The 26,145-nt window shown below is 37.7% G+C and overlaps 2 protein-coding genes across 3 annotated transcripts in view; one reads left to right on the plus strand and one right to left on the minus strand.

The window, feature by feature from the left end:
- Positions 1-24,238, plus strand: part of st6gal2a (ST6 beta-galactosamide alpha-2,6-sialyltranferase 2a) — a 53,425-nt gene extending 29,187 nt beyond the window's left edge. For both annotated transcript variants that reach the window (XM_016673121.1, XM_007555442.2), the window contains 4 exons: positions 8,468-8,565; positions 9,859-9,960; positions 14,364-14,538; positions 19,290-24,238. In XM_016673121.1, the coding sequence (XP_016528607.1) occupies positions 8,468-8,565; positions 9,859-9,960; positions 14,364-14,538; positions 19,290-19,537 (623 nt within the window). In that variant the 3' untranslated portion in view covers positions 19,538-24,238. The remainder of the gene's footprint in view (positions 1-8,467; positions 8,566-9,858; positions 9,961-14,363; positions 14,539-19,289) is intronic.
- The window catches only part of tmtops2b (teleost multiple tissue opsin 2b), a 31,159-nt gene continuing 20,412 nt past the window's right edge, over positions 15,399-26,145 (minus strand). The window contains exons 3-5 of the mRNA XM_007555441.2: positions 24,327-24,560; positions 16,099-17,508; positions 15,399-15,583 (exon numbers count right to left, since the gene is read on the minus strand). Coding sequence (XP_007555503.1) covers positions 17,356-17,508; positions 24,327-24,560 — 387 coding nt within the window. The 3' untranslated portion in view covers positions 15,399-15,583; positions 16,099-17,355. The remainder of the gene's footprint in view (positions 15,584-16,098; positions 17,509-24,326; positions 24,561-26,145) is intronic.

Genomic DNA, 26,145 nt, shown 5'->3' on the forward strand with positions numbered 1-26,145 from the left:
CTATTGGCAAATGGCAGCTACCTTGATGACAATCACCTTCACCTTGATGACAATTAAACATGGAAAACAAAAGTTTTCCATGTTTAATAAGCCAATTTATCAGTGAAATCGGCTTATTCAGAAGTCAACCAAAGTGAAGCTTTCGTGTTTCATGATAATGTAGACAAGACGACTCATTTTGCAAGCATGAGAAGGCAATATAACACACTGTAGAAAAGGTAATGTCCTGGAGAAATGTCTGTACTTTCTCAAATATTAAAACATATTTTTGGAGGAAATTGCATTGTTCTTCGCAACAGGAATGTCTGCGGGACTGAAAGAAGTCCCGCAGACATTCAGCATGCCCTGAATGCAAAACAACAAGAAGCACTTTGTTGGTAGTGAAGTTACAACAGGACATTTTAGAAGATTTTGTGTGATACACTTGGAAATCTTTCTACGAGTAGACGTTTTTCCCTGAATAAGAAACAAATGATTCTGAGTAGCATGCAGTCACTTTTTTTTTTGTTTTGTTATTTCCTGTGCATGTTTAGAGATTCAGATAAGAAAAACACTGACTAGTTCTCATGCAAATCTGCAGCACCTGCTGTAAGAAGATAAAATGAAATTTGTAAGGAAAATCAGAGGAAGCTAATGTACAATTCAACAAAACTGTATATTTATGTGTACAATAATTCTACACTGTGCTGGACTTGCAACCAGCCCGGCGTGTACCCCACACGGTTCCTGCATTAGCATATGACTGCTGGAGAAATGTGCCGCCAAATTAAAACACGACACATTGTACAAGAACTTGTACAATATGGCGTGTTTATACCCACGAGTACTTTCTCACGTGTGACAGAATAGCTATTTCTTGCAAATAAAAATCGGGGGCGGAAAAGTTTACACTAAGTTTGACTATGAGAACTCAATCGGAGAGAAGAAACCCAGTGAGAACCCATGGAAGACCTCTGGAGACTGGAGGAGATGCAGAGACCCACAGCTCAAATGGGAGGACCTGTCAACAGCACAACAGAAGTGTTGGCTTTGACTGGCCCTTATGCGAGGAAAGGGAGCCACATAAAAATCCCCTTTGACGTTTGCCTCAAGCTATGTGGAGGACACGGTAAGCACACGGAAGAAGAAGAAACTCTTGTCAAATGAGACCAAAACTGAGCTGCGAGTAGAAAAACTAATCTTCACACTACGCTGAACACATCCTGTTGTTGGGATGCTTTTCTTTAGCACTGACAAGGAAGCAAAAGGGATTAGATTGGTAGAAGGATGGAGCTAAATGCATGTCAAACCTGGAAGAACAACCTGCTGGAGGCTGCAGATATCTTGGCCGTCCATCAGGACAACAGCTCCATGCAATCAGAGTTGCAATGCAACGTCATATTTAGAAATGTGACTCGATTCAGAGCTGGTTCTAGTCAATCTGACGGAGCTGTAAGAGGATTGAGGAAATGTCTCATTTTCTAAATGAGTAAAACCGGTACATGTCACTCACGTAACTTTTTTTGTAGAGAAAAAAATTTGAAATGCATTGTAGCCCTTTTGTTCACCATGGTGTGGAGTTTTGTCTTGGTTCCTCATTCACACTCCTGATAAAAACCACACAGGCTTGTTAAAAAAAAAAAAAAGAGTTACTTTTATCTCTCTTCCGATGAGCGGTGTTCAGGTTTCCTGGGGCTTTCACAGATGAGCTTGTCAATCTGATTGTGCGGAAAGTTGAGGTTTTGCTTCGTACGTTTTATCTCTCTCCGTCAGAACGTGTGTGTTCTTGGGTTTTAAGCGACTATTGGCAGCTTTTCTGTAAGCGAGGAGAGTGTGAACTCGGCGACAGATGGCTCACTAGAAAAAGCACAAAAAAAAAACCCTCTGGTAGCTAATCAGCCTTCTTCACATCACGTATAGCTTCCTTGCATTTCTGAAACACCTATGAGGCATAAAGCAGAAGGATTAATCGTCTCGGCTTGAGCTTTACGCTCATCAACTTCATTTTTGTGACGTTTTTGTTTCCTGAAACTATGAAGCATTTGCTGCCTGAGATGACATTGTCCTGGACAGAGAGGAACTGACTAAGCAGGTTTCTTGGAAAATCAGATGCAGGTGATGTAAAGCTGCATTATGCACTTGATCTTGCGGTCATGGTGGAATTGACTTGTTGTGCTGTGTCAGAGGAAACGTTAGTCGTTCTGCTTTAGTCTTTCCATAGCTCTCCTTAATGTGAAATAGCTTGAAGTGCTAAAAGATTCCTGCACATTTACAGAAATGCTGACTAAATCCTTATTCCAGTGTACGCTACAGCGTGTGACTACATGTTTTGTTAGTTTTTCCTTCTGATTTTTCTCCTGTCTCCTCAAAAGGACACATCTGATTTGACAAATAAAAACAGGCAGCTTGATTTTCTCTCCAATTTTGTCTCCATTTCACATTCCTTGTGCACATGAGAGCCTGTTCTACCTTTAGCCTCCGTGTTTGTTCTTGTTTTCCCCCTTGTATTACGATACGGACGAAGATGCTCTCGAGCAAACAAGGTTCACCTGTTTCTGTCGTTGCACATAAGTCAACAGATTTACATTCTGATACAGTCGAAACCAGACATTTACCGTTTACTCTGAAACCATTTTTCCTCATTATCTGTCATGAAATCAGACTAAATCTGATTCTGAGTCAGCAGGGGTGTTGGCTCAGTGTTTCATCATCCTAATTGGATAGATTATCCAATTAGGATTACCAAAATTCTTTCCGTTTGCGAAGTGCCAGAACATTTTGAGTTGGATCAGCTACTGATAATGATTTACTTTTGGTCCTTATCTCTTGACTCAGAACTGAGTCCGGTTTTTAGGCCACCGCTCACAGATGTGTCCGTGGATTTTCTACAAGTTTTTTCCGGAATTTGTGAAGGCCACTAGTCCAAAGCATTGATTTTGTTGTCCTTAAGCCACTTCGTAGCTAACTAAACCAACGTGACGTCTGAAGTACAGACATCACCGCTGTACTTCAGAGATGGGATAGTGTTGTTGGGTTTGCGAGCGTCTCTCCTTTATCCTCCAAATGTAGCAAGGCCCGTTGGGGCTGAAAAATAAATTTTTGTGTCATCAGACCACAGGAAATGAAAAATAAATAAACTTTGAACATGCAAACTTTAATCTGTCTTTTTAATTGCTTCTGAAATAATGGCTTCTTCCTTTGAGAGCGGCCTTCGAGCCCGTGTCGGTAAAGGATTCATTTCACTTCAGGTAATGACCGCCTCTTATCGGCCTCTGCCAAGTTTCTTCACAAGGGCTTTTTTTCTGCAGTTGATGGGCAAATTTCACTCTAAAGCCGATGGCAGGACGTTCCAACGATGTTTGTCTTTCACAGGTGTGTTGAATTAACTTATTACAAACTTTAAAATGCCATGATATTCCAATTTAGGCTCTCGCAGGTAGATTTAACGCATTGCAGTCTAAGCTTATGTGAACTTTTAAATTTAAAAGTGGTAACAAACAAGACCAGCCAAATTATTTATACTTGATAAATTCCAGAAAAATGAGAGCTATAACTAAAAAAAGAAAAAAAAAATGAGTACAATAAATTATTATTCATGGTCATCGGCACTGACGTTTGTCCCATACATACAAATACAATACAGCAGCAGGGGTGTTGACTCAGTGTTTCATCATCCCATTTCTCAATAAATAAAAGAAGGGGTACGATACTTGATGCAACTCAATAAACAAGACGAGCGTCATGTGGCCACAGTAACCACCAAGCAACTGTGTGGTGCTAGAAGAGCTGGCTTTTACGTGACAGCAGTTCTTTAGTTCGGCCTCCACAGGAAATCAAACTGCATTGATCTTCCTCTACTTGCCGTCGCCCTGCTGTGCTTTTCGAAAGACGGTTTCAATGTTCATTATGCAGCTCATCGCTAATAATCAATATGCTTGAAAATAAATGAGAATCTGTCATCGTTGCCGTGGCACATGCAGGTTTGCTGGCATTTTGGCTTCGGTGTTTTTCACTGGCTGAAGCCTTTATGTGAGCGGTTTGCTACTGTGGAGTTCAGTGGAGCGTGTGGAAGTGGCACGGTGGGTGACTGCCATCATCTGGAGGATGGAGGGAACAACACCCAATCCGAGGGCGAAGGCAATCGTGTTGGAACAACAAATCATTCAAAGGTGCAGGAACAGGAGCCGGATACTCCCATGTCAGGCTGGTGAACAAATGATTAATGAGACAGTGGGGGAGGGGCGAAATGTAATCTTTTCTTTTCAATGTTATGTTTTGAAAACAAAGGGCTTGTGAACAAGCAGGTAAAGAAAAAGAATGTGTTGCATTGTCTTTTCATTGCATGGCACAAGTGATAAAACATTCAGCTCTGTTATTGTGATAAATTGTCTAGGGCTTTTTATGCTGCAGGTTGTGTTTTCTCTCATCCAATTTAAAATTTAGTTTGTTTTATCAAAACAGGTCTCTCTTGTAGATGAGATCTGGAATCTAATTGAGATGACCTGTGTTAATAAAGGTGAAATAAATGAATAATAAACTGAATCTCCTGCAAACTGTTTCGTAATCTTAGTTTCACAGTCGTCTTTAGGTTGTGGTTGTCCGTGTTGGTTGTGGGATTTTCTTCTATCACACTTTTTCCTTCCACTCAACTTTCCTCCAATCTTCTCAAACAGGGTACTCTGTGAGCAGCCAGCCTCTTTAAGAATGACATTTTTTTTTTGAGTCACTTTCTGCAGATAGTTTCAGACTGTTTGGTCAGAAGTCTGTCTGACCAAACAGTCTGAAACTAGAAATAAAGGATTAAAAATCCATTTTTAGAAATCCCTTAAATCTTTTATTGTTTAGATGTAACATTCTTAGCATTGCGTTTTTGTCAGCATGAAGCAATAAACATCTAAAGCATTACTGTTAATGCTTTATTTTATTTCAATACTCCTGTATGTAGTTTGGCTCCCTCAGCTGTGATTTGGAGGAAATCTGCTGAAAATGAATGAGCAAATGACAGAATGCCCTCTAGTGGTGGAATCAGACATGACACCGATTACGTTGGAAACGACAGCATCGTAAAAGTTATAAACCTTATTAAATCTGTACATCGTATCAGTTTTTCTGTAATTTGTTTCTCTGCATGTCCAGTGTTTCAGTAGGATTACAGACTTTTAATTTAATTTATAGTTGATGCCAAAATCTGCCAGAAGTAGAGACATGTAACGTAATCACATGGCAATCAGCATGTCTGGATGCAAAAGGACTGAAATGACACCAAATTTCTCTGTTTAGCATTTTGTACATTCATCGTCTAAACATATTCACAGTCAGCCCTTGTTTCTAGTAATGGATAAATATACTAAGGTGCCCAGTGCAGAAAACTAAAATAATTATGGCAAAACTAATACAATAACATTTAATAAGACAATAAATACAGCTGGAGGTCTTTCTTACTCTAACAGGCATTTTCTGCTCCATTTCTGTCTCACTTTACTTTCCAGTAAGGTACATCTACTTCCTGTGTGGCACAAAAACCATGAATCATTTTATTGTGGGGAAGGTTTTCTCACTGTTCATATCAAAAAATACTTATTTTTTTTTCTTTTTTTTGTTTTTTTGTTAAATAAAACACTATTATCCAGTCTTTGACAGCTGTTAACCTGTCGGATCTCCAGTCTCTGAACAAACAACCAGCATGCAAAAAGAGCGTCAGGAGAGATGTATCATTTTTCTGTTAGACAAATATGAAACAGGAAGCAAGGTGTCCTTTGGAAATGATGTTTCATTAACATGTTGCAGAAACTGAAAATGATCTCTGGAGGCAGACAGAAGATTTCAAAACAGCATCCAGCCGTTTGATTTTATCCTCGATTAAAAGTAAAGAATCAGAGAAGCTGTAATTAAATCCCTGAAGATATTTTAGTCTTCAGCAGCAAAGATTAAAACATTTCCATCACTGTTTAAAAGACGATAGAAATACACACAAAACGAAGAAACCATTCTGGTTTAACAGGCATACATTTCTTAATTATTTTTTCTTCTGATTTTTCCTTTTTGCCTTTTTTTACTTTTATGTCTGTCACATAATTGCACCATCATTTTGTGTTTCTCTTCTGTGGATGTTTGAGATTTGAGCTCATGTCCCTCCTTGAGAACGTCATGACTCAGATTTTCCTTAGTTCTTGGTATCTTAAGTTTAGGTAAATATGATTTATTTATGTCATAAATATTGTGCTGTAAGGTTAAATTGACCTGAATGCTGGCTTTCAAAGTTGTGACATTCTGGAAGATAAATCCATTAAGATACATTGTTGTTTGTTTTTTTTGTTTTCTTTTAATGTATTGTTTTTATCAGGACTGTTAAATAATGGCACCATTATTTTGTTTTTATTGTGTGGATGTGTGATGAGGGTCATGACTGATTTCTCTTAGTTCTTGGTATATTTATCTGCAGAAACCACGAACCTTCAGAAACACATTGACTTTGTTTCTTTAAATTAGAGCAGCTTCATTTTTGAGAAACTGTTTCTTTCTTAATGATTTGCAAAACCAAACGCCAGTGCTAAGATTTTTTTGGAAAAACTGTGATCTTGATGAAAATGGGGGCTAGGGGGGAATATGATCTGTTTGGACTTCATTTAAAGTCTACCGTTTTAGCAGAGCTCTGTATAAGAGACGTGTTTTGAGTATTTCGCTAGAGCAGCCGGCCAAGCTCAACTGTTTGCTGAGGGGCTGCATGTATGATGAAGAAGAGTCGGATCGTAAGCTGAAGGATCATTCATCCATGTGTCGGTTCGACGCGAGAGGAGGGTTTCTGAAGCTCAATCGATCTGCAAATAAGCTGAAATGTATGTAAATGCTGCACCATCTGTTAGGCTACAGCTTTCATAAAGGCAAATAAACATCAGAGGACGTCAAATGAATCGTTTCACGGCCGTGCGGTATGAAAACGTTTTTAAAAGTGAACTCATTACTCTTCACACATCAGTTACCTGAGCCAATCACTAGGGGGCGCTTTAGTACTGCTTGTTGCCAGGGAAGAGCGACGCAACAGAGACGGAGAAACGTTTGTGGCTGATCTTCATTTACATAGGTTGGATTATTTAACTAAATAAGAAAATAAATAACTTTGATTATTTTAAAATCGTGAGGGTAATTCTCCCTCACTTTGCTGACTTGGAAGACACAAATATTATCTGACATGACGAGCTTCGTCTCTTCTGAATAGCGGCCCAAAAATATCACATGACAACTTTCTGATCAAGATTTTAATAAAAATTTCCCTACAAATCATAGCTCTTAAAGAGCATACCACTCTATATTAAGCCAAATACTATTTCTAACCATGTTCTAATGAGTTTGCATTAATTTGCCAATTTGTATCAGATGTAATTTATATTTAAGAAATATTTTTGAAATACTTAAGACAGTCTTTCAAAGTTTAATTTGATTAAATTTCAAAACAAAATCACCGGGGTAACATTCAATCTCGCCTCAATATCCACATTTATCAGAAGATTCTATATCATGATTATTGAGGGAAAACATTTTTTTTTTATCACAATTGGTTTTTAACATCATTGTCACAATTATTATTGGTAGCGGCAGTATTTATAATAAGTTTATTATGTAATTTAGATATTGATTTGTATTTGTCTCCATCCCGCTCAGAATACCTTCTGTTTTAATTGACGTGTCAGGGATAAATTGAAGCCTGGACACAATGCATCAAGCATTAAATGTTTTTTTTATTATTATTTTAACCACCATTTTAATTAACTTATTCTGTTCTGATGCTTTTACTGTGAAGGTTTTGTCTTATTCATGTTATTAATAATGACACAAACGTGGTATTGCTTTGGCCGCTCAGCTGAATGAATACAACGTTAGCAATCCAAACCAATGTGACAAACCAGACGACCCTAAAGAGCATCAACGTCCATTGAGATGTTCGTGAACTGTTGCCTGCTGGTAGATAGTGACAGTTGGATGAGAGGGCTGCTCTTTTTTTTAGCTTTTCATTTTAAAGTATTGAGGAGGAAACATCTTTAAAACGCTGTCCTTTTACAGTTAGAAAGTCCAAAGTTTAGTGATGTAACACTTGTTCCTCTCACTGAGACAAAACTTTGCTGGAAAACCCAAAAATCAGATTATTTTACAAGCTCAGTAGCTAAATACAGTTCTAATTGTGAATGCAAACGGGAATAATGCTGTAATTGTTTCATGGTAATCATTAAGCCAGTAGCCTATTTAATTCCTGCCGCATAAGTTGAGGTATTAAGAGGAATATCAATGAATTGCACCTAAGCAAGCACAAGAATCTGCAATTCATAGCATGAGCTGTGTAGAATATTTCATGATGGCTCTACAGCTCGTTAACATTTTCCAATTCTTCACAGTTTGAGATCGTTTCTTTGCCCACGCCTACATCTTTGTGTACTTTGATATCAGCTCAGTCCTTTGTCCTTTTGTTGACTTTGGCCCTTGTTTGTCATTTTAGACGCTCATGATGCAGTTTTGCGGTTCAACGCGGCCCCAACAGAGGGATATGAGCATGATGTGGGAAACAAAACTACCATCCGCATCATCAACTCGCAGGTACGTCGAAGTCTGAACTCAGATTGATTTGAAGGATTTTGCATTTCAGATTTGTGCAGTTCTCTGATTCACCTGAAAAGTATCTATATTGTACTTTTCAGAAAGGGCATTGTTGTTAAAACTGATTGAAATTCTCTCAGTCGATACAAAATACGACTCATTCAGGGTACGAGGAATTTTATTGTTGTAGATTGAAGGTGGAAGTTTAAGATTCCAGCTTCTGTAAAATGAAAGAACTTCAAATTAACAGCATATTTGCACAAATGCTTCATACCAGCTGTTCCAGTGAAGCAGATGTTAAATTTGAAATATTCTGTTTGACAACAAACTTGTTAAAGATTTGCTTCAGTATCAGAGACTGATAGTCAAACACTCAATGTTTTCAGTTTTGTTGATGTTGGCTCAGGTTACAGCTATTTGGATTTACACTGCATACCTTTTATGTTTTATAATGGTATGAATTGGAGATGCACAGAGCCATCGCAATCAGAATCAACACATTTTTTGCTTGAGTGGTTTGGCAAAGACTAGATAATAGTTTTTTTTATTATTATTTTTTATGAGTTTAACAAAAGCAGATAAAGGACAGAGAATACATACATCGCTGGAAAAAAATTAAGAGACCACTTAAAATGATAAGTTTCTTTGATTTTACTTTTTATAGGTATATGTTTGAGTAAAATGAAGATTGTTCTCTTATTCTATGGCAACATGTCTCTGAAATTCCAAGCAAAAACATAGTATTTATTTGCAGAAGATGCGGCGCTTTCAGACTGTAAATGTAAAGAAAACAAGTTAATATTCATTTAGAAACAACAATACTAATGTTTTAACTCAGGAAGAGTTCAGAAACCAATATTTGGTGGGAAAACCGTGAGGTTTTCAGTGGAGTTGAGTGCAGCAGGCTCTTAATTTTTTCCAGATCTCTATCCCGATACATTAAGACTGCTTTTATAATTGATTACATTTCCTGGGAGATTCACAGTCGCTGTCTCTTTCAAAGAAAATGCTGCATATTTTCAATCCTGTTTGTGTTATAGTCCTTTAAAAAAATGTCATAATCAAACCAGCAGATCAGAACCCAAAGGAAACTGGAAATTGGCATCGGCAAGGAAAAGGTTGATCGGTCCATCTCTGGTAAAAGTTTAAACAAAGAAGGCAACTTGATAAATTATTTTGTGGTTTAAGCATTTGAATAAATATGTTTGGCACAAAAAAGGCTCAAGGCAGCATTAAATTAAATTTGGCATACCTGTAAGTAGACGCCTAAATCGTCACGTTTCCTCTTTACAGATTTTGGCGAACCCCAAGCATGAGTTCAACACGAGCTCCATCTATAAGAACATAACGCTGGTGGCCTGGGATCCTGCGCCTTACACTGTCGACTTGCAAAAGGTATGTACCCTGTAGAGGGCCGGCTGCTTATGCATCAGCGGCTTTAAAGGATTATAAATTCATGAACATCAACGCTGTGATGCGTGAATCGCAGACTATAGAAAATCCAGTACGCATCTGATGAGTCTGACACACTTCATAGAAATGTTCTCCTTCCTCGTCGCATTGCCAAGGTCACTTCAGACATGATATCTGGGCTTCTAATTCCCAGAGAGGATCACACGCACTCTTCAGTTCTCACTCTCATGCTCTCGTCTGATCGCCGTGTGACTTTGAACGAGCTCCGATTTGTTTTTTTGCTTTTACTTTACCACTTTCTTTTTTTCTTTGTGTTGTCACTGTTTCCTGCAAACGTGAGTTTCCAGAAGTTCTGTACCAAATAACTGACTCTAATGACAAGTTCTAATTTATTTTTTTTCTATATCTTTTTAAAAAGTATGAAAATGAGTCAAATAACAGATGTTAGGTACATATCCTTTAACACATGAATGCGGATAATCCTGTAATTTCTTCATTTTCTGCTGCTTCCAACACTACTACTTCTATGAGAGAACTATCAGCTCTTTCTCCTCTTTTATGTGCCGCAGTCCTTGGGAAGAAATATTGTAATTGGTCAAAAAGGGAATAACAGCAGCTCAACCTGCAAATACATAAACTGGTTTCAGCCAGGAAAGCATGATTTATGCATCTCTAGTTCCCACAGTCTGTGAGATCCGTTCTATTTGCAATTAAACTTGATTTGCATTTATGCTGTTGGTGGTCTGCTGTCTGAATGGTTTAAATTATTCCTTAGTATTGGCATTACAATTGAAAAAAAAAAATCCACTAGATTGTTAATTAGCTTTTTCCATTTCATCCTCTGGGTTGAAACAGAAGAAAATGATTTTACTCTTTGTGCCTTAGCGGCTTCACACAACAACCACATCAAGAAGAAGCCGTGCTATTAGCCAATTAGCCAATGTTGCTCAGAAAAACTGGGAACAAAACAAGATTTAAAGAAAAAGGGTAATTAGTTTACTTAAATTCAAATAACGTGCAGTGTTCTGGTCCGGTTTCACCATGAGAAATTCTCAGACACAAGAAGAAAGGGAGAAGGATTATTTTCAAGATTTCTGGAAATGGCACGGTGCTTGGAAAGCTCTCGTCTCAACAGCCTCCTGCGCTGCTGTCAAGTGATGACAAGATTGTCTGAATTTAAAAAATCAAGAATACGAAAGTGCAGTTTCTGGCACCTTGAAAAGTCATTCACCTGGTATTGTTAGTTGGCCTTCCTGCTTTTTGTATTTTTTCTTTTCTTTTTTTTATGTCATGTCTTTATTGACGGCTGTGAGTCTTCTCAATGCTTTTGTTCAAGTTTCATGGTCATTAAAAGTCTGGTAAATATTTCAAATAAAGTTTTTTTTGTCTTCATTCATGACTATTAGCTTTTGCTTCAAGGATATCAAATTAGCATCAGAATAAACCTCTGAATATTTGTGATGTAATTTGAAATGACATATCACATTGTTATCCATTTGGAAACCTTGTCGTGGTTTTTATTTATTTTTTTGTTGTGTTTTTCACTGAAATGTTAATTGGTCGAAGGAGAATGAAGAAGACAATTAAAAATGTCTTTATATAAGGCTTCAGCACACACAACCACACATTTATTTCCCCAAATTCACATGTGCAGCTGTGATAATAAACCAAATATTTGAGATGGACTTAGTCTGGCTAAAACCAGACCGCTTACACTTTGCTTGGTACAGAGGGTCTGCGCTGTTGAGAAGCGATTGTAAAACTATATTGAAGTAATGCTACTCTTGGGTAGCATTACCCAGCCTCAGTCACTAAAACAGTAATAAACAACTAATGCTTAAAGTCATTTATTTTCTCTCTTTTCTTAAAAGTACGCTACAAAAAGATAGAAAAACAGCCTCTGGAATGCCAGCTTTTTTCACCAAAAGAATATTTTTCTGTAGGTAGCTGCACTTTTAAAATTTTAAAGATGTTCTTCCAATTTAAAGTAAAAAATGCCCCTTCAGGCTTTATATCAAGAAGAGTTCAATTGAGTCCAAACTATTAAGACAGCAGCACAAAGTTCAGAAAAAAGTGGCAAGAAGTATGCTGGTTAACTTTTCAAATAATGATACAAAAATCTGCAACTTGTGACACTAAAGATCATTAAGTTTTCTCAAAATAAAAATGCAAGTGGACCAACATGTATAAATGTATGTAATGTATCACATATCATTTTCTTCTTCTTTGTCTTCCTTCTTTGTTTTTAAATGAAGCTGATCGATTGATCGGATGTTTAATGCTTATAAAAATTGGCTGCAGGGTTGCCGTAGTAACACTAAGGAGCAGGATGCTTTGATGTCCACACAGAAAATGAGAGAAAACCATAAAAAGACGTTGCTCAGGTTTTTATGGAAGTTCACCAAGTTCTGAGTCGTCGTACCTCAACGAAACTGTTCAATGTTTGATTCGTGGCCCGGGGCTTTTACTGCACATCTTTCCTTTCTCTTCCACTTTCTGTCTCTATTAATATTTTTATTACAGGGAAAGTTTCATGTTCTCCAGAAAGTAGAAGAAAATATGTTGTTTTAACTGAAGTGTCACCATAATCTGTTGAAATCGATATATTCAGCTCAGGATCGATGCATTTCTACCTTTTTCATTCCTGTTGATTCCAAATACTCTATTTAAAAAAAAAAAAAAAAAAAATCTCTGTACTTAATGTTTAGTGTTTGATTTAGTTGAAGTCTAATCTGGCAAATAATGAAAAAGGAAAAACCCGGCGATCTCTGCTGACTCGTATTCTCCATGTTCTTTTACTGAAGCGATTTTGTTTTAAGTCCGTCTTGTTCAGCCATCATGCATTTTTAAACTCCAGGTCTAACAACAAATGAATAAAACATGACCAACTAACAGTGGGGATAACAGACAAGTAGCAATTGAATATGTTGCAGAGTCAAATATGAAATAAACACATCAAAATCAATGCTCGGGGTCGTGTCAGCGAAGAGATACGGTGGTAGATAAAAATTAAGATTCACAACCGCGTGTTGCTATGGCCTTAGTGGAAACAGTGAATCAGGGATGAATATGAGGCCAAAGTGCCAGTTCATCTTCAAGACAAAAGAAATGGTGCCTGCTTCTCTTGAACTGCTTGACATCATCTGAGCCTTTCATCTTCTGCAAGTGTCTTCACATTTCTTCTTTTTTTTGTTATTTTTCTCACACTGGTAGGCAGCTTAATTAGATATGTAGAGATGATCTCTTGACCTTTCAACACTAGAACAATTCAACAAATGTAATTCTTAATTTCCAAAAATGACCACAGATTTATTCTAACGGATTGAAAATATATATTTTAAAGTATGAATGCTATTTAAAAAATATAAATCCATCACTTTTCCTGCACCACAGATGTTAATATATAGTTAAAACAGTGTTATGTATTTTAACCACATATTGTAGCTTAAGGATGAAACCATCTCTTGGTAAGATTTGCTGTACAAATAAAACTAAAATAGAAAAGTGCCATGCATAGATTAATAAAAACCGCTGATAATCTGAATAATAAAATAACATGGAATTAGGGAAAATATAATGGAATTAATTTCTAGATTTGCAAATGTATACATAAATGTGTCAGTGACATAAATTCCTATGAAATAAATACAACATTAAAGGAGAGATTTGTTCAGAAGATGATGATTTTCTGAACAAAGTTGAACAAACATGTAGTGATTTAATTTCTGTCTGCATTGTTTTACTCATGACGCCTTACAAGCAATGGAAACTTTTACAGCTGCATCTTAATTCAATGATACCACAAACAAATTGCACCCAGAAACAGTAAAATGTCTCATGTTGTTTTAAACGTTTGTATGGCTTTTTTTTTTTTGGTGAAGGTTTGATGGAAACTGTGCCAGTGTGAGTTAATGAGTTAATCTGCGGTATTGATGCTGTGAAAAACATTAAGATGCTCAACTATCTGCTTAAAGTTTTCTATGGTGGCTTCCCTGCTGAGAGTAAGCACACTCTGCAATCCAAAAATCTAAGTTAAATCAACAAATCAGATCTTTGTTAGGCGGTGACTGATGGATTTAGAAAACTCTTGGTGTTTCCTTCGTCATTTAGGGTTAAATTTAGTTTGTTTTTAAAAAATAAATAAATAAAATAAAGGGTCTCGCGTCGTTTTGAATTCCAAAATGCTGGAAGGATCTGAACGCTTTCAGCACTGCAGACATCAAGTATAGATTATCTAGTAAGTTTAGTTTTTAAAGCGCTAGAACTTTTATTATGGTAATTATTAAAACCTGTAAATGTTTTATATCTACGCATTTAAAATGAATGTCTTTCTCGCTTCGACTAATGTGTTTTTTTTTTTTTGTTTTGTTTTTTTCTCCCTCCAGTGGTATGCCAGTCCGGACTACAACCTGTTTGGTCCGTACATAGATCACCGTAAGGCCCACCCCGACCAGCCCTTCTACATCCTGCACCCCAGCTATGTGTGGCGGCTGTGGGATGTGATTCAGAGCAACACTCAGGAGAACATCCAGCCCAATCCGCCCTCGTCTGGCTTCATAGGTGAGGACACACACTCGCAGCGAAATGTGGGCGCTACATACTTCACCGTTCCTGCAGTACCGCCTTTCTACTTTTCAGGTTTCAGCTCTGAAAAATTCATCTGACGGATAATTTCCTTTCTTCCCAATGAATAATTTCTATCATACATTTAATTAACAAAGCAAAGCAATTTGGGGATATTTCTTAGATTAAGGTTTAATTTGGAACCAGTCAAAAATTGATTGATCAGTTTTTGCATGCAGTGTGTCCGCTTGCAAAGTTCAAGAGTCCAAAAGTGATGTGTGAATTTTTGCAGCATATGGACGTTTATTAAACAATACAATCTTTGAGTGGAAGGGGGCGTCCACAGGGACTGGTGTCACATTGTCAGAATATACAACTGGCTTCAGGCATCAGTATCGCAGGAAAGCAACTCCAACTCTAACGAAGCTTTATTAGTCATCTTCTTTTCTCTTTTAGACCTTGTGAATGTTTCGCTCCAAGTAGATAAAGTGGTTGGATCTTGTTTCTTATTCATTTCCACTGGAAAAAATTGCAAAAAAGGGTCAAGAATCCCCTGAGATGCTTATGTAGGAAGCGTGTACAACCTCTTTAATCACTCTTCTAATGCATTGCATCACAGCCTCAGATATTTCGAACTCCCCCACAGATATCGCATTTAGCTCCCCGTTTGGTCTCATTGTCTACGCCACCGTGGGACCCTGCAGCTTTCCTTCCTGCGACTCCGATAGAGTGGGTTTTATTTTAATACATCTTAATCTGGTAAAGGTAGGCTTTAACGTAAAGAAGTAAAATACTGTGAAAGAAATACAACGCAAGCCGCTTTATAGACGTAAGAACATTATGACAAGACAAATGAATACATAGAGACAAATTTATTAGGTTTTGGCTACATACAAGATAAATGGTGGTGGAACATGTACTTTGTGATCCTTTGAAACATTTTTACTTTATTTACAGTCAAAGTGCTAAAAAAAAAAAAAAAAAGCTGCAGAGGTTTTAGTCCCAAAATGTATGACAAAATTTCGAAGGAAGGCAGAAGTTTCTATGGTAACACTTTATTTGAAGGGGGTGAATAAGACTGTCATGACACTTTCATTAACATGACATAACACCTGTCATGAACATGAAAAAGCCTTCATGAATATTTATGACTGTTGTTATAAAGCATCATTCGGTAAATTATGACACTTTTAATACAAAGTTGACATTATTCAAAATGTCTTTGTTATGACAACTTGACATTAACCAGGAAATCATTACTGATGTAAATTTGTTATAAAAGTATTACTGATTTCACTTTAAAAATCAGGTAACTTTACGTTATTAAAGGTAAAGTTTAAACAGTAATGATTTCTTGGTTAATGTCAAGTTGTCATAACAAAGACATTTTGAATAATGTCAACTTTGTATTAAAAGTGTCATAATTTACCGAATGACTCTTTATGACAACAGTCATAAATATTGATGAAGGCTTTTTCATGTTCATGACAGGTGTTATGTCATGTTTATGAAAGTGTCATGTCAGTCTTATTCAACCCCCTTCAAATAAAGTGTTACCGTTTCTATTCGTCTCGCTTTTACAGTGACAGAATGACAAACTGAAGAATAGACGCAAGCTTTACTTTCTTTTACAGTTTAACAAAAGAAAAAAAAAACATTTAAAAGCAGGTGCAATACTGTAATAATTCAGCCATCGTGTCGTATCTTTCAGAAAAGGAAATTCTGTTCAATCTGAATCCTTGATCTTATTTGCACTTGAGCAGATTTATTTAATGAATGCATGAATAGACGATAACGACTGGCTATGTGCCCCCTTATTAAAACATGCCATTCAGATGAGAATACTGATTAAAGTGAGCACAATGCTATTGGAGGAAAGCAGAGTTTTGAGAGAATCCAGGTGAATCTTTCTTAGTAACTTAATTGCTTTTTGTAACATTTTGATTTTGTGTCTTGAAAAGTGGAATGTAGACCATTTCTTATTTTCTTTTTTACTTGCAACCAGAATCAGTATAAATAAAATGTGATTTAGAATGAAAATTATTTAAGAATGAATTATTTTTAAGATTATGTACTAAAAATGAATCAAAGTATTTCATATTGAGAGAAACCAATCTCCAGGTAGCCTACGTGGGTTTGACACGGTTTAAGTTACAGATATGAAAAGCAGGCTGGGATGAAATGGTAATGCATCGATACAAAGTGGTGTATAAATTGGCGAAGAGGGAATTGACTGAAAGGATCTGAGCAAACACAAAGTCGGTTTCTGATGAATTCATACCTTAAAAAGTCCTTTAAATACTCAGAAATTGAGTGGAATACAGAAGATGGCTTGAGGAAATAAAAAAAATAAATAAATGGAAGCAAGTACACTTTAAAAAGCCCAGTACACAGCAGCCATGTTATGTTTTTTGTTGTTGTTGTTTTTCCATGGAAAAACAAAAGTGTTGCCAGAAATTATTGTTCACCTGTATCATCCACCTTTCTTGGTTTCCGGCAACATCAGCTGTTGGTTGTTTTCTGTACCGGCAAGCAAATTGTTGGCATTAATAAATTTGGCATGGAAGAAAATCAAAGCTGCACGCAGAAAGCCACGACCTCAGTCAGTGCAGGACGACGCGTAGGGCCGACTCCGTGCGAGACGATATCGCCAAGCGTCACCGCCTTGCGGCGGAGAGGAAGCTAGTCCCTGCGTACAGCCTCTGAAATCCCGTGGAAAGTTGAAGCTGTCACGATGGCATGTTAGTTCAGATGTTTCACTGTTTGGGACTTTCATGCTTGGGGTCTTGAGGTTGAGGAACGGCTGGTGTAAGACTAGTCGAGAGCATCTGTGGAGATCTGGGCCACTGTGTTGCTGTGGACTCTGCGGTTCAAGGGGATTACTGTCGTCTTGGAGGGCATCGAAGTTTTGGCGTTTTCTGACGACCAGTGAGCGCAGTGGAACAGGTCCAGGAAACACCTGTAGAACTGAGAAACAGAAGAACAAAAAAAAAGATAAAGATACACAGCGAATAGATTTATCCTCATCTTTGGATCGGGAGTGTTTTTCTTTTATCTAATTCTGTGTTTGTACAGAGTATTCCTACAAAAATGATCTTTTTAGCTTCCAGATTAAGACGGAGGGCATCACAGCAGGTAATAATAAAGAACACAACAAACTTCTAATAGCTCAGTGGTTCAATTGTGAAAAATTATTGAAAATAAAATGTGCAATTTCGTAAAGAGTAATTTACGATAAGATTATCTCCTCGGGGTGCTGTCATGAAGATAAAAGTATTTTCCTTTCCAGATATTATGGAACTGAGCTGTACAAGAAAAAACATGAAAAAGTGCCATTTTATCCATTCATCTTCTATACCAGCAGTGTCACCATTCGCCAACATCACAGGACAAAAACAGACACCATTTTCTGCTTTTACACATCAGCTTATCCATAATGATAGGTATATATAGGCATACATATTGTCTGGTTTTGCACTTTATGCCACAGAACAAAAGACTGAGCTCATCAACAAATGTCTAAGTAAATATGTTTCAAATGTTTGTTTTTTTTTGTTTTTACTTCCACCAAATGTAACACAAATGATCCAAACATACAGGGAAATAAAGGCACAACAATAACGCAAATAAGTTCAAATATTAAGTTATTTGTAGTAAACACAAAGAAGTTGGAAAAGTCTACAGAAAGTAAGAAAATGCTGAACTTACAGAGATAAACGTTTGACATGTTCAATATTTAAGCCCCAAAGGTTTATTTTTTTTTTTTTAGCAGCGTGGGGAGAATAATTTTTAAAAAAATGGGGCCTACTAAACATGTCCACAGTTTGACAGTTTGCTGAAAATGTTCACATGGAGAGAGCAACAGCGGAGAAGGTTTAGACATGTGGAGACGTTTAGGGCTGCGAGCGCAAAAACAATCGCCGGAGACTGAATGATAAACCAAACTCGGCAGGAAAGAGCAGAGCGATGATGGATGACAAAACTACTAATATATATTTACGCCGACCGCCATTTGTGTTCCCAGCATGTCGCAGCAAGAAGCTCTCCTGCTGTGGGAACCGAACTCACTCTTCATACATTGTTTTCATCTCCGTTTTCTGTTGGGGGTTTTTTCTCTGGGGCCCGTTTCAGAACGTGGGCTTTGTGAAAATTCAGAGTAGGTTTTGGGGTAAGCATGTGCATAACCCCGGGGGTTTCGGTTTCAGAAAAGTGGGTGCCATTTATTCTGAGTCAACTTACTACCGCAGCTTGCACCGTGAACCAGCGCTGCTCTGTAGCAGAGTTGTTTGAACAAACTATGCGTCTGTCTTACAGTTTTCCTGAGACATGGCAAGGAGAGTGTCAGAAATGACGAGTCATTTTCTAGTGCAGCAGATATCTTGGCCAGGGGAGGCTGATGAAATGTACAGTCTTTTTTTGCTGCAGACAGCAATTTATCTCAATAAAGTTTCAGCCCCTCTCATCACCGGTATTTTTATACTAACTGCATTCTGTCAGGAATGTTACTGTAGCACCTAAAATGTGCTACAAAAAAAAGGTGCCCATGATGTGGATGTGACTCCATCTCTCTCTAACACGAGGTTCTCTTTAGCAAAATGGTGCGAAATGGAAACATCAGCATCTAATAAAAATTAATTAATTAATTAAACTTGTTTGCAAAAAAAAAAAAACAACAACAAAAAACGTACGTTTAAGGCTGCAAGTATTTCAAACATAAACACTGGACTTTCTCTCTGTTCACATTGCAGGCATTCTCCTGATGATGGCGCTGTGTGAGCAGGTGCACGTGTACGAGTACATTCCCTCCATGAGGCAGTCCGACCTGTGCCACTACCACGAGCGTTACTACGACGCCGCCTGCACGCTGGGCGCCTATCACCCGCTCCTCTACGAGAAGATCCTGATCCAGCGCATCAACACGGGGCCCCAGAGCGACCTCCGGAGGAAGGGACGCGCAACTCTTCCGGGCTTCAGCACCATCAACTGTGACATTTGAAATATGAAACCTGTCTGAGCCTGAAAGTAAAAAAAAAAAAAAACAAATAAAAAAAACTGCATACACTGGTCTTGCTGGTTGACCAAGAGAGAGTTGCAATAAAGCCACAGCAGACAAGAAGGCTGAGGCTTACTCGTTTCCAATTAGTCCCCAGTAAGAGCATAAGCCATAGCCTCCAGGGAGGGATCAGCTCCGAGGTCGTCTAAAGACCTTGTCTTCTCTAATAACGATTTACTTGACCAGAGACTGGAGAGGTAAAACACAAAAACTCTGCTTTAGCTGAGCCACGTTAGCTGTGGAGCTGACTAGAGTAGCAACAAATCAGTGTTTTAGATAGAAAGTCAGTTTTTAATAACTTGGTGTGTATCAGTCATGTTAAAAAAAAAAACAAAAAAAAAAACAAGTTTTGCAGTTTTATGGGTGGTAATCCACTTAAAGGAAAAGCCACAGTTTATTACTTCAGATTTCTTTTTTTTTTAACAATCCAGAGTGGCACGAGTGCGGAGAAGAGTCACTCTGAAGTTCATGCTCCGCTTACTGCAGCAACGCGAAGAATGTGCAGTTTTTAAAAGACGGATCGTCCGCATTACTGTACATATCTTCCAGCAGAATCAGGAGCCGTTTCGAGTCGTCACAAGGGGGTTCGGTTCTCACTACTGGTGTTACGATTGGTCTAAAATCACTGTTCTTTGCACGATGACTGAAAGATCACAGTTGAGGTTTTTTTCTTCCTTTTTTTTCTGTTTTAGGATGCACTTGTTTTTTAGAAATTGAACGTAAATGGGGGCCAAAAAATAAAACGGGTGCTGAGAACGGCCATTACCCCGTGCCTGATGGTCAGCTGAACACTTTCCTCGGGTTGCCTTGTCACTGTTTCGATTAAATGCAGTACACTCTGCGGCAGGACTGCATTGCCATCTGGTCTGATTGTGATGCCGTGTGGAGCAGTGGACTTTCCTGCAGTCATAAACTTCTCAGCTCTGCCTCAACAATCACCAGCCCCTCAGATTTTAGTTTCCCCCCGTCTCTGCTCTCATTTCACTCTTTATTGAATGTATTTTTTACCACTGCCTGCTTTGGCCAACCCTGTACTGGAGCTCACCTCTGCAATACTGTCTGCATACATGCGTCGCAGGGATATTACTTTGGATAAAGTGCATTCCTTACAATTATACATGGTTCAGAGTTCCAATATCCAGCGCGGCTCAGAACAGAGACGGTTAAAACTCCGGGATTCTGGACCAGCAGTGTCTCGGGATTTACTTTGCCTCCAAGTTTTGATTGTTTTGTGTTTGCAGTGAGCCGGTGCCACATCTGGCGGTGGCTGTAGACGTTTAAAGTAAGCACGGGAATGAAGGTCTGAAAATGTTTGGCTTGAGGGAAGTGTTTTAATAAACATGTGCAATCGATAGTGGTTTTATCAAACGTGAAGAACGCGACTGCTGCAGCCGTGTAGAAAGGAAAAAGCTGCTTCTGGGGTTCGACTTGGGTTGGGTATATGTTTTGTTTTTTTTCTTTTTCAAGTTATTCAATCTTTATTTTTATGAAAAGAATGATAAAGTACTTTTAAAATCCAGTGCCATTTTTCACTTTCGGTGTTTTATACACGGTGTGTTAATATAAAATTGTGATTTTGCAAATACTACAGGAAACTGCCATGATCAGCCACCACATTAAAACCAGCAGTCTCTTGTTGTGTAGATGCTTTTTTTTATGTGGGACCTCAACTGTCCAACATCCTCTATTGGTTGTTAACCATTTGGAGTTTATAGGTTTATCATCTCCATGTTCCGAGATGTTGATTCAGAGAAGTGTTTCTCCTCTTAATGAGGCGCCAGACCCTTGTTGTTTGAAAACATAGTAACTTTATTTAGATTTAAAGATGGGAGTCTAACAAAAATAAAGTAGAATTAGCATTTAGACTTGAATCTAATTCAATGAATATAAAATTTAAAACAGAGTCCATATTTTTTGCCTTTTATGGTTCTAGCATTGCAGCACAGGTAGCTGCTGCAGGAAGTTGGAAAGGTTTTGCGGCGGAGGAAGAAAGCAAAGTTTTCAAGGGGCGTTGGACATGAGACGGAGGAAAAAACTGGAACAAGAGAACCAATGTTGGCATTTTGGCCAGACCATGCCTAATCCTTAAATTATACAGTAATACATGAATATGTAACATTAAATTCCCCTACAACCTCTCTCCCTGCATTGTGGAAAGAAAAACTAATCCTGACACACAAAAAAATAGATTCCTATAAATTTCTTTCAGAAAGCAGCTTCTCTTATGAAGTACACTCTTTAGTCCTTTTGGAAATAGTTACCAAGTACAATTTCAGGGATCCATAAAATTGTTTATTGAGTCAATTTCATTTTCCATCTCAACCTTTATTTATTGAAATTTTGGCCAAGGTAAAAAAAAAAAAAAATTTTTTTACCAGAGGCTTTTTATTTCTAAAACGGTTTGTGTCGTTTCTAATCAACACTTGAATTCATAAGAATGTCCCCAGTTGATCTTTCAGTCAATTTGGTCTTGAGCCCTCGCTGGGTCGAGGGCTATGATGGGTGAGTGCTTGACCTGGAAAGAGATTTGGTTGAAATGACATTTTAAGGGAACTTCCGTCAAACTACCAGAATCATTTTTGCGAGGAGAATTTCACAGCAAGTAATAAAGTAACACACTTCCCCCCCCTCCGCCCCGTCTGATTTCAATGTTGTGGTTGATCAGTGTGAAATAATGTGTGGTACACGAAGCATAAGACAACCCATAATTCAGTGATTTACTTGGACATTCGTGAAAAGAAAAAAAAAAAAAAGAAAAATCTTCATCACATTGGTGCAAAATTGTGTAAGCATGAAAACATTCCCCACAATGAGATATTGAAAAGGTTTTAATAAATTTTGTTCAAGGTGTTTCTAGAAAGTGGGCATGCCCTGAGGTCGGTGTGTGCCAACGTTTTGAAAAGTTGATTTTAATAATTTTATGCTATTACTTCTTAAAGTAATAACATAAAATTTTAAAGTATTTTATGCTTTAAAATACTTAAAAATTTGAAAGTATTTTAGCCAGCCCGGCTATTACTTTAATAGCCGGTCAGCCCAGCACCGGTCAGGTGCTGGGCTGACCGGCGCGTTCTCCCGCCAACATGCTGTGCTTGTAAAATGTTCCCTTTATCAGTACGAAAACCCATGCAGACGTTTGAAATTATTTCTAAAACGGCTAACACAATTTTAAAACTACAGTTACGAAGATACTATCATGTCTGCTAAGCAACAGACTATAGTATGTACCACAGCAGATAGCCCAACTAATCAACCAGCCATCATTAGTTGGCTGTTCTTGCAAAAATGGTGTAAAATTCTGCAGAACAGTCAGTTGGATATAAATGTAGTGGGTATTCATTCTGTATTCTTTCTGTAGTCAAAGTAATACATTTAATATATAATGTTAGACTATTGTTAAATATGTAGTTTTAGCAGCAGGAGGAAAGAAATGTGTTTCTATTTTTAGACCAAAGCAATTATGTCATGTTATATATTTTTATTTTAAATTTACTTATTAATTGGGATTTTTTTTTTTTAGGTAGATTATTATTGTACCAAAGGAATGTAATGCAGGCCCATGCAAAGTAATAATTGTAGTCAATATTCTCCGTCTTTCCAGTACAGACTAGAAGCATTTACAAGGCCTGTTTTCTTTTTCAAAATAAACATATATCCAACCCGAGTCTGTTTTAAGAACCCCAGTAACGGTAACGAAACAAAGTGATGTTTTTGCAGGCTGCAGATTTCGCTGCAGGGGTGTTAACGTGGTTGTGATTGTAGCACACTGAACGTGCAAAAAGCCCTGAACATATTGTACATTTGTACTTTCCATTGCACAGAGCATGCAAAAGTCAGGATTAGGGCCGAGTCTTAAACTGTGTGTGCTGTGTTGTGCTGAAGATCATTGTCATTAATGTTGTAGGAGTCGACTGTGCTTTAAGGTTTTCATTGTTTTATTAAAGGATTTTTTGGGGGGGTGGCATTTTTCTCTAACTGCATGCTTGTGGACCACATTGGGTTGTGGTGTAGCATTCAGCTGGTCCCTGATGCCTTCTGGCAACTTCATTTATTCATTTATTCGATATTGTGCCAAATTCCACCTCAAATTGTCAGATTCTTAAAGTGGAACAAGAACTGAATAAAGACACAGCTTGTGGGAAACTAGGGTTTCTCTCTCTGACTTTTAAGGTCAAATTTAATAAGTTTATTTTCTGCCCACTTAAGGACTGATTTTTTTATTGCCAGTGTTAAATACTGGAAGCTGTATAAAATGTTGACATTAGCTCGTGGATAAGTGGTGGAAGAGTACATTGTTTAGACACTGATGATAAAGTTTTTCCTCTTTCAACCCGTTTTTCCAGCTTTTTTTTTTTCTTTTTTCTCTTGAGGCCTACTTTTCATGTCTTGTTTTGATTTACTATGGTGGGAACTTCTGGACCACACTGCCTCTGAAGGATTGTTCAGCATTTAATTTTAGGTTATATTTCAGTGTGATAGGAGGTCCTGTTTCACTCCCAGCAGCCTTAGGGTGATCTTGATTTTTATTATTCAGTGAGTTTTCTTCTTCTTCTTCTTACACTTGAATGATATTTAAATGGAGGGTTTGTATGATTTGAGCTGTTATCTCCTTTTTTACTGTGTGAATAAAATTGTTGAAACATGCCAAAGTATTAAGTGTGACTAATTCTGCAATCGCCAAACATACCAAAAATTATATAATACAGCAAAAAAAATATATACTGTTGCTCACTTGTTTATTCATCAGGATGTAGATTATAGGGTTGATGACGGTGCTGCTCTTGGCCAGAAGAGAGGGGACGACGCTGGCAACGGGGCTGATGATGTTGGGTGGGCCGAATGTCGCCATCATGGCTACGACGCCGTACGGCATCCAGCACAACAAGTAGCACGCTGCTGTGGTCAGAACCATAAACAATATGTGGTACTCTCTCCTTCTGGCTGCCGTCTTCCGGATTTTCCCAACCTGTCGGACGACCACAGAGAACGAGATCAAAGTTGCCTTAATGTAAAACAGAGAACAACCATAATGTGGATACGTTAAAGCCATTTCACTGTCTTGTTTCTAAACAATGGCGTCATGACTTTACGTTTTGATGCTGCTGACACTTCCTTTGACATGAATACTTGCTTTCGAGAAATGAGCTGCCCATTTTGAGAAAGTAACACACTTGTGTTGGGAAATGCGGCAGCTGTAGTGCAAATGTTGGAAGTGATGTGAGGAATGAGCCAAAGTGCCTGAATGCATCTGGAATCGTTTGAATACACAAAAGATTTAGCCATCAAAACGTCAGATGAACGTTTTTTAAACACAATCTGATTCTCTTTTAGTTTCTGGACATCTTATTACAGCAAATTAGTATATGCACGAGCAAAAGTGGGCAGATTTTTCCCCGTCTCAGATCCTCAGACAATTCACACAGCCAATTCTCACAAATTCATTTTAGATGGTTTGGAGGATTTAAAAAAAAACAAAACCCTCCAGGGATTCATTCCATCCTGAGCCAACGGGAGGTGGGCGCCAATTATGGGAAAGACTTCTCCCGTTGTATAATTCGATGTAACTCAGAGTAGCTGCAAGTGTCCAGCATACTGCTGTTTCAGAGGGAGCTGGAAATGTCGCTTATTCTCCATGTTTTTTTGTGTGTTTTTTTACAATAATGCCTGGGTGCAAAGCAATTATATCTTTCACGCAATTTTGTGAGTCAGAAGTAGCCTTTGTTTCATGTTATCCCCCCACAGACAGGAAGCATTACTGTTTCACCCACACACCTGGGAACATTGTGAGATAATAAAGCCCCACAATGAGAATAACAATACCTAATCTTGGAAGCTGTTTAATAATGATACAAAAGACAATTACTTGGTGAGGTTTTTTTTTTTTTCATTTAAGCACAATTAAAGCAAGGCTGAATTGTTTCTAATATATGATTAATAATACCACCCATACAATACAAGATAATTCATAAAACATGATGATAAAAAGGTAATTAAATATGTTTCAGGCATAATTATTTATTTACAAAGTTTCACAGGCTATTTTTGAAAGTCTAAAGGACAGCAAACCCATCGTAAAATCAAAACCTGAAGCACAAACTCACTGACCATCTTGTTCCCTTACGGGCTCCCACATGTCACGAATATACGTTTTCTTTCCAAAGTCAACCTAAATCACACCTTTCATAGAAACTGCTCCTCAAGTTCAGTTGTTAAGAAAAAAATTATCCCCAAGAGAATCAAAATATGCTAACATGAATAATGTTAGTGGACAAATATCAGCATAATGAATATGCTGATATTTGTGAATGAAGGAGGATAGTGGCAAACTACATGAGTCTCAGATGCAGGCAACAAAGATATGAGACCACAGGTGATTATCAGTAAATTAGAACATTTCTTAAAGGTGAATTTTCTTCACTTATTCAGCTCAAAAAGTGAAAGCGCATTTATTTACGTTCATTTGCAACTCATGAAAATCCAAAGTTCAGGTAATCACTTAATTCAATGCATGATGTTCTGCTGCACTATGTTTTTGATACTTAATAAAATAA

Source organism: Poecilia formosa, unplaced genomic scaffold, assembly GCF_000485575.1.
Source record: "Poecilia formosa unplaced genomic scaffold, Poecilia_formosa-5.1.2 Scaffold70, whole genome shotgun sequence".
In the NCBI taxonomy this organism is placed as follows: Eukaryota; Metazoa; Chordata; class Actinopteri; order Cyprinodontiformes; family Poeciliidae; genus Poecilia; species Poecilia formosa.